This window comes from Macrobrachium rosenbergii, chromosome 53 (genome assembly GCF_040412425.1).
Source record: "Macrobrachium rosenbergii isolate ZJJX-2024 chromosome 53, ASM4041242v1, whole genome shotgun sequence".
In the NCBI taxonomy this organism is placed as follows: domain Eukaryota; kingdom Metazoa; phylum Arthropoda; class Malacostraca; order Decapoda; family Palaemonidae; genus Macrobrachium; species Macrobrachium rosenbergii.
Window position 1 is genome coordinate 20,010,324 of NC_089793.1, and position 10,000 is coordinate 20,020,323.

At 36.6% G+C, this 10,000-nt stretch overlaps 1 protein-coding gene across 1 annotated transcript in view; it reads left to right on the plus strand.

Moving 5' to 3' along the window:
* Positions 1–4,426: 4,426 nt before the first annotated feature.
* LOC136834335 (probable nuclear hormone receptor HR38) overlaps positions 4,427–10,000 on the plus strand; it is a 286,419-nt gene continuing 280,845 nt past the window's right edge. The window contains exon 1 of the mRNA XM_067096833.1: positions 4,427–4,600. Coding sequence (XP_066952934.1) covers positions 4,537–4,600 — 64 coding nt within the window. The 5' untranslated portion in view covers positions 4,427–4,536. The remainder of the gene's footprint in view (positions 4,601–10,000) is intronic.

A 10,000-nucleotide genomic window follows, 5' to 3' on the forward strand; every position in this document is an offset into this window, starting at 1 on the left:
TTAATTTGGTGGTAAGTTATTCCTAGGGTAAATGAATTTTGACTTGGTATTTGTGAATAAATATAAATAAATAAATAATATATATATATATATATATATATATATATATATATATATATATATACATCTATCTACAAGTGACCTTTGAGGTCATTCAGCGCAGAAAGAAAAACTGAGGACGAAGAGGGTTTTGAAGGGTGTAACAAGAGGAAGATCTCGCAGTTGTTAAGAGAGGTTGGAAAATAAGATGGAATAAAGATAATTTGAACGGATGTCCAGTGAAATAAACGAAAGAGGTTGCAGCTAGGGCAAAGCACTACAAAGACAACAAGTAATGTGCACAATTGCACCCCATAAAAATTTTAGCGGCATATCCCTCTACAGGGGTTGAATTTGGTTTATGACTGATTTTCTAATAATTTTATTGTTAAATTTTTAATATATCTTCTTTTTGTGGGAAACAAGACTTAAAGGATCGTTAAATTACTTCATTTCGGAGATCCCTTTCTCTGCAGAATACTTTGGAAGCTGCCGCTCCTTTTCGTTAGAATTTAAAATTTAAAACTTTACTGCGTTCTACATAATCTAGGGTCTTCTCATTTTACTATATTTTCATAATCATCTAGCTTTTATTACTTTCAAAAGCCTCTATCAGGGTTCAGGTATATCTTTCTTAGTATATATTGCAGATTGAATAAAATCAGGTTTTGTTCACATCGAATTTTCCAGCTGGTTATATTTCAAGATTTCCAAAATGAATTCGGCGTTCAAAGATTTTTAGAATTACTAGATTGTCTCGTTTCTATAAATGTCATTACATCATCTATTATGTTCAGATTTAAAAAAATATATATACTGAAATGTAGCTATGCACAGTGCTATATTATGGTGGAAAATAAAAGCAAAAATAAACTGAATATTTCCTGGCCCATAAAAAGGTGTTCTTTCATATAAAAAATCAAATAAAAACAAATGGTAAAAAAATAATACAAGACAATAATGGGAAAATCAATGTCTTAAACGTATGTGGTGCTCTACATTTTATTCGGACAGAAATAATAAAAGTTTAAACGTGCTTTAATTGTGACTTACCGATTGCTTGGATAAACCATCGAGATCAGATGGTCTTACTCGCTCATGCTTTCAAGCAAGGATGTTAATACTTGTTGGAGCTGATCCCGATCTTGAATGAATTTAACTGCTCGAGCTCAAACCTCAGCCATCGTAAACGGCAGACGATTTCCAGATATGATATCAGTTAGCTTACTGCGCATGCTCACAATGGCCCATTGGGATCGTTGGCAGGTCGATAGCATCGCATTCGTTAACGGCAAAAAGCACAAAGGAGAGGACAAAATGGAAAAGGAAGGAGGAAAGAGAAAAGCAGAAGAAGAAGAAAAGAAGAGAAGAGAAGAAAGAAAGAAGAAGAAGAAGAAAGGAGAAGAGAATCAGGAGGGAGGAGGAGGAGGAGGAGGAGGAGGAAAGCCCACTGAAATTGAAATTATTGATCCACAAATGTTCATAAAGCAATTGCAAGGAAAAACAAGTTCGGGATTTGCATATGGATTTCAGTCTCATACAGTAGATTGTTAAGGCTGATAATTCTGTTTGTCAGGTGTTCGCGCATATCTATCTATCTATCTATCTAATTTATGTGTATACATACATACATGCAACACATACATATATTACATACATATATATATATATATATATATATATATATATATATATATATATATATATATATATATATATATATATATATATATAATAAATGGAAGTGCATACTTGATAAACATATACGCACCTATTGCTTTAATTAAATATATACATGTTCCAGCATTTTATTGTACTTCTTTAAGTGCATATTATCTTTATCAAAGTGTTTGCTACAAAATAATTCGTCCCGAGTTCTTCATCTTCCTTGTTTTATTGCCTTTCACTGCTCTATTTTATTTTCTTCGGTTCCTTTGGTGGTTTCATCTGCCTTTGAGGGTTTTTCCTCAGATTTTCTTTGAAATTTTTGTTTCATTCCTCGGATTTTTTTGCATTTTTTTTTAAATTCCGTTTTTGATAATAAATTTATAGCTATTTCAGTTCAGTTGCTGCGTTTCACCAAGAACTTTACTAACTTAACTTTGTAAGTTAGGTTTTGTATTCCCATTTTACTTACGAGAATATACGTCTTTATTAGTGCATTATACTTGTTAATAAAAAAACTAATTTGATCATTTGTATCTCTCCCGGAATACCTGAGCACTCTGCACTCAGTGAGAAATTGCAAGACGATTTAACTGAATAGTATTTCAAAATTAAATATGCAACCATGCATAATTTACTTTCATGCCTAAATGCAAGCACGCAAACGTTTACATAAAGTGTGCATACTTATCGTTTAGATGAATCTCATCATCTAAACGATAAGGATGCTTGGTCAGTTCAACAACAAACAAGTAATAAATGTTCCGAAGTTTCTTCAGCGCAATCGAGTTTTCTAAACAGCGTATAATCAAGGCCGCCGAAAATATATCTATCTTTCGGTGGTCTCGGTATAATGACGCATGAGCCGCTGCCCATGAATCTTTAACCAAGACCGGTGGTGGCCTGTCCTATATCGTTGCCATATGCACGATTACGGCTAACTTTAACCTTATATAAACTAAAAAACTACTGAGGCTACAGGACTGCAATTTGCTATGTTTGATGATTGGAGGGTGGATGATCAACATACCGATTTGCAGCCCTCTAGCCTCAGTAGTTTTTATGATCTGAGGGCGGACGGAAAGACAAAGCCGGCACAATAGTTTCCTTTTACAGAAAACTAAAGCCATAACAATAATTGCCTCAAAACATGGCCGAAGGAAAGTGAGATAGACAGGCAGACAGAAAGTGAAGAGGCAAATGAAGGCAATTAAATGCCTAAGCTCCTACGAAATTTTTTCTGTATGTCCCTTGAGCTATAATTTTCGAACAAGTTATTTTTATTTATGTAAACTACCCTTGAATTTTCAAAAACTGAGTGAGAAGGGTATCATTTTATACACAGTCAATTATTTGAGTTTCAGCAGCAGCAGTTATTTAGCAATAAATGAAAGAATTTGGTAGGGCTTCTCAAATTATTATTACTATTATTATTATTATTATTATTATTATTATTATTCCCCATCACTGGCATGTTCTTAGCTCTTTTGACTGGTTCCATCTACTCTCTTCTCATTATTATTATTATTGTTATTATTCAAAACCAGCGAACATTACTATAAGTCTACAAGACCATTAATCAACAAAGCAAGTGTCCAACCATAGAATACAATAGGCCCATGTGCACATATGGCGCGTAACAAACTCCCGATGGAAGAATAACGTTGTTACCTGTAATAAGGCACCGCAGAACAACCTGCACACCTACGCTACCCTAAGAAACCTTGTTCAATGTATTTTCATTAAATGTTTACGTAACCTATCGGAGAACCCTGCTCTATCCGTCAATATCGGCCCAAACCCCTGCCGTACTTAACCACAACTTCCTGTATCGTGACGTCCTGGCTCTCTTTCATATTCCATATAAAACATAACGTCACAGACCCTCACAGTTTTACTTAAGAACGAAGCCTATAACTTATGCCATTGATGACGTCATTCCATTCATTTATTAGAAGGTGCCAAGCGATCGTAGAGCAGTCTGACATATACCTGGGTTCAAGGCAGAACGTACTGGAAGAATTCATAAACAGGAACCGTGTGGTAAATACAAAATTTCTGAAGACCAGTGAGCGGTACTGGAGAAGTGTTATTAATGCAAAGCGGCGGTGGTCTTTAGTATTGCAATGACGCAAAGGACGCCATTTATGAAGCTGTTTGAAATCATGTTGCCATTTTTGTAATGAAGATATATTAAAGAAAAACCTCATATAAAAGATTCTTCTCGCCTTGTTGTTTACTATGTAAATATAATAAATTGGTGCCGGCCGCGGGAGACTCCTTATTTGAAATAAGTAAATAGTCATATGATGGAACACGATAAGCCATACTTTCTGCCTCTGTGCCATGCATTGTGATACATAAAAAGTCCACAGCGTATATATATATATATATATATATATATATATATATATATATATATATATATATATATATATATATAAAATAGAATGTTTTGCAAGTAATAACAGAAAAGCTGGCTCTGTCATTATAATAAATAAGCCTATATACATAAAAGTGGATATTCTAACCATTATTATTATCATTATAACAGATTCTCAACTGATGCTATTTCTGGCCAAAACATAGCGTATGAATGATGACCAGAAGTTTGCGTTGAAAAAAAAAGCAGGAAGCTTGACACAAGATGAAGTGATGAGACCCTTCAAGAAATTCTAGACCACTCTGTGTGATGGAGTCTGTGAGCAACACATTTGCACATCTGACTGATTCTATTTGCCCTAACCATACTCAGGAGTACGGTCTTACAGCAAGAATGAGCTAATACTAAGTGATGTTCTATGATGTGACACAGGTCTGCTTTTCTTCAGCATGGCCTGGATCGGGTCATTCTTAGAACGCAAGCTACACTCGCATCCCGGCAACTGCAGGAAACGTGAGTAGACATTTTAGTGCTCTGTTGGTTGCCTTCAGTATGAATGTACATAGATACAGCATAATTACACACGTGATCTATTTATCTGTCTATATGTTATATATATACAGTAAATATATATATATATATATATATATATATATATATATATATATATATATATATATATATATATATATATATAATGCGTAAATATGTATGTATATATATACATGCATATATACATACATATAAATAAATATGCATATATAAATATATTTACATATATATAAATAAATATACATATATATATATATATATATATATATATATATATATATATATATATATATATATATATATATATTATATATATATATGTATATATATATATATATATATATATATATATATATATATATATACATATACATGTGTGTGAGTTTGTCTGTGTAAAATAAAACACAGTGCCGTTAACTATAAGAGAAAAATCTTTGGACCATGAGCTATTAACCAAGACGTAAAGTGCTATCTCGATCCTTTGTAAGATTCCTCCTGGTTACCGTGGTTAAGGCACCCCTAACCACCGTTTCACAAAGCGAAAAGGGCAAATGTATGTGACACATACAAGTGCTCACGGTGAGATACGTCAAGCTCGTTTTCTCGGTGAGCTTGGTGAAATACTTAAGCGCATGCGCTCACTTATAGTAGGTCTTGTGAAATGGTTCCTAATTTGAAGCATTATCATCTACGTCAAGTATTAACAAAGTATTGTATTTTGTGAATGGATGAATATTTCTGTGGTACGGCTATGTATAACTGCATAATAGAGTGGAATCAGTTTGGTGTGAATAATATTACACAATATTATACATTAAGAAAATTGCATGTATTCATTTGCAACGTATGGTCATACAGCATGCCAGTTAGAGAAGACGTATTGTTTCATTGCTTTTACATGAAGCACAAATAAGGATATACTCTCTCTCTCTCTCTCTCTCTCTCTCTCTCTCTCTCTCTTCCCTTTTATACATTAAGAAAACTACATGTATTCACTTACAGTGTATAGTCGTACAGTATGTCAGCTAAGCAAGACCTTATTTTTCATTGTTTTTTACATGAAGTATAAACAGGGATACAACCCTCTCTCTCTCTCTCTCTCTCTCTCTCTCTCTCTCTCTCTCTCTCTCTCTCTCTCTTCATTTTTATACATTTAGAATACTTCATGCACTCAACTGCAGTGTATGGTCGTAAAGTATGCGAGTTTAACAAGTTTTTTGCATACATAAATAAGGATACCTCTCTCTCTCTCTTCTTTGTCACCAAGAAGGATCTACTTAATGAACTTCAAGTGATGGCATAAAAACGAGAATAAGTGTAAGATGTCCTCAAGACACGTATCACACCCTTTCGTATTTACATATACAGCCGTGGCTCACGGTCAAGCCCTCGGCTATTTTTTCTGTCCGCCCTCAGATCTTAAAAACTACTGAGGCTAGAGGACTGCAAACTGGTATGTTGATCATCCACACTCCAATCATCAAACATGCCATATTGCATCCCTCTAGACTCAGTAGTTTTTATTTTATTTAAGGTTAAAGTTAGTCATAATCGTGCTTATGGCAACGATATAGGATAGGCCACCACCGGGCCGTGGTTAAAGTTTCACGGGCCGCGGCTCATACAGCATTATACAGAGATCACCGAAAGATAGATCCATTTTCTGTGGCCTTGATTATATGTTGTAGCGGCTGTACAGAAAAATCGATAGCGCTAAAGAAATTTCGACTCATTTTTTCTTATTAATATTTTGATTTGATTGATATCATATTTCTACTACCTTTGTCCTTGTCTATTTCACCATACATTTCCATATCTTTTTCTCAAACAGAGGCACCTTATCAGTAAGACGTATCCAATATCGTGGAATATCCAGATTTGTAATTTGATTTTTACCTACACTCCCTCCGTGAATTTTCTAAAATTTGCTTGCCATAGTTTTTCCTCTTTTTCAAAATACTACTCTGCTTCTTCTCTTCAAAATGTACCTTTATCAATCGAATTAATCTAATCAAGGACATTTTCATCATTTCAGTACTGATATCATACTTCTTGCTGATTCTTAAACAGTGATCTTGTTGACATTGAGAAGAAATTCCAGCAGGCATTTTGAATGCACTTTTCATCACAAATTCACCAAAAGCACTCATTCGAGGAAAATCATATAACGAAAATCTGCGTCGAATAATTATGCTCGGAATATAATAACTGGCCAGAAAAACAGGTAAACAGAAATTAGACTCGGCAATGTTCACTAATAAAAACAACTCCATTTATTTAAATAATGATCACCATTTGTTAGAAAACCCCTGATCCTTTGGCACTTGAAGGGGGTTGACCTATTGCTACACTACTCTTCCTTCCCTGGATTCAGGCTAGCCGCATGCAACTCCTCGCCTTTGTCAATAAGTATTCCCTTAACTCTTTCGGAAATAAGCGGTTGATCTGATAATCTCTTCCTCGTCAAAACCTGTTCCTCCATCTGTTCTTTAAATATTTACATATTTACGGTACAAGCATAATATTCCTGAATTGAATTGAATATAGAATTCAGGCCAAAGGCCAAGTACTGGGACCTATGAGGTCATTCAGCCCTGAAAAGGAAATTGACAGTAAAAGGTTTGAAAGGTGTAACAGGAGGAAAACCTCGCAGTTGCACTATGAATCAATTGTTAGGAGAGGGTGGAAAGGAAGACGGAAGAAAGAAAATATGAAAGGAGGTACAGTAAAAGGAACGAAAGGGGTTGCAGCTAGGGGCCGAAGGCACGCTGCAAAGAACCTTAAGTAATGACTACAGTGCACCGCATGAAGTGAACTGACGGCACTAACACCCTACGGGAAGATCCTGAACCAACTTAGCAATATTATACTCCTATCATTTTTACACAGTTTTCGCTTGTTCAGCGGAACAACGCCTCTTGTGCCCATTACATTGCTATCCCTCTCATACCAATGACAGAATTAAACAATCACTGCCATACCGCAACACCTCACCCGTATTCCAGTTATTTCTTGGTGTTTCTCCATTTTTCTTGTATCCTAATCACTCGTTTTAACAAGCATTCGCCAATTTACGTGAACTTCTTTCACTCTTACATCATCCTGACATGCAAGTCTTCTATCCTCTATTTTCAAAAAATTTAAAATACTACTCGATTATCAGAATACAGCATTCTCTTCAGATGGCATCTCTCCACTTGCATCTTTGCTTGCTGATATTCATCGCTCATTAACCTTTAGCTTCATATTTACTTCCAAATTGACTTGCTCAGATTCATCTTTTGTGTTGTCGTTCGTTTCTTTTTCTCTCTCAGTCTTTTACCCTTATGTACTCCCCTGTATCCCCAAACGCGATCTACGATTCAAGTTTCCCATTCCATTACAATTAAAACTTTTTTTTTTTATTCTCTATGCTTTTTTTTTCCTCTTATGCATACTCCTGATTCCCAGTTTTTGTTGCTAAGGGAAAGGGGCGGTCAAGCTGACAGACACAGCTGGAGAGAAATACAGGGGAAAACAAAATGTTGTCTAGCAACAGCGAACCACGGAAATATGAACGCGGTATTAAGATTTTTTCCCCTCAAGGTTTCCATAGTGTACTGCAACAATTTCCCCTCAAGGTTTCCATAGTGTACTGCAACATTTTCCCCCCTCAAGGTTTCCATAGTGTACTGCAACATTTTCCCCTCAAGGTTTCCATAGTGTACTGCAACGTTTTCCCCCTCAAGGTTTCCATAGTGTACTGCAACATTTTCCCCTCAAGGTTTCCATAGTGTACTGCAACATTTTCCCCTCAAGGTTTCCATAGTGTACTGCAACATTTTCCCCTCAAGGTTTCCATAGTGTACTGCAACGTTTCCTCAAGGTTTCCATAGTGTACTGCAACGTTTTCCCCCTCAAAGGTTTTCCATAGTTACTGCAACATTTTCCCCTCAAGGTTTCTATAGTGTACACAACATTTTCCCCTCAGGTTTTCATAGTAGCTGCAACATTTTCCCCTCAAGGTTTCCATAGTGTACTGCAACGTTTTCCCCCTCAAGGTTTCCATAGGTGTACTGCAACATTTTCCCCTCAAAGGTTTCCAAGATCCTGCAACCTCTTTCCCTCAAAGGTTTCCATAGTGCACTACAACATTTTCCCCTGCAGGGTTCCATAGTGTACTGCAACACTTTCCCCTCAAGGTTTCCATAGCGTACTGCAACATTTTCCCCCTTAAGGTTTCAATAGTGTACTGCAACATTTTCCCCTCAAGGTTTCCAAAGTGTACTGCAACGTTTTCCCCCTCAAGGTTTCCATAGTGTACTGCAACATTTTCCCCTGAAGGTTTCTATAGTGTACTGCAACATTTCCCCTCAAAGGTTTTCATAGTACTGCAACATTTTCCCCTCAAGGTTTCCATAGTGTGCTGCAACATTTTCCCCTCAAGGTTTCATAGTGTACTGCAACATTTTCCCCTCAGGTTTCCAAAGTGTACTGCAACGTTTTCCCCCTCCAGGTTTCCATAGTGTGTGCAACATTTTCCCCTCAAGGTTTCTATAGTGTACTGCAACATTTTCCCCTCAAAGGTTTTCATAGTGTACTGCAACATTTTCCCCTCAAGGTTTTCCATAGTGTACTGCAACGTTTTCCCCCTCAAGGTTTTCATAGTGTACTGCAACATTTTCCCCCTCAAGGTTTCCATAGTGTACTGCAACATTTTCCCTCAAGGTTTCATAGAATCCTGCAACCTCTTTCCCTCAAGGTTTCCATAGTGCACTACATTTTCCCCTGCAGGGTTCCATAGTGTGCTGCAACACTTTCCCCTCAAGGTTTCCATGACGTACTGCAACAATTTTTCCCCCTTAAGGTTTCCATGGTACTGCAACATTTTTCCCCCTCAAGGTTTCCAAAGTGTACTGCAACGTTTCCCCTAAAGGTTTCCATAGTGTACTGCAACATTTTCCCCTCAAGGTTTCTATAGTGTACTGCAACATTTTCCCCTCAAGGTTTTCATAGTGTACTGCAACATTTTCCCCTCAAGGTTTCCATAGTGTACTGCAACGTTTTCCCCCCTCAAGGTTTCCATAGTGTACTGCAACATTTTCCCCCCTCAAGGTTTCCATAGTGTACTGCAACATTTTCCCCTCAAGGATTCCATAGAATCCTGCAACCTCTTTCCCTCAAGGTTTCCATAGTGCACTACAACATTTTCCCCTGCAGGGTTCCATAGTGTACTGCAACACTTTCCCCTCAAGGTTTCCATAGCGTACTGCAACATTTTCCCCTCAAGGTTTCCATAGTGTACTGCAACACTGAAACGCCCCCTATCAGCAACCATTACCTCACCGACCTCCAAAATAAGGTTATTAAGACCCTATTCAC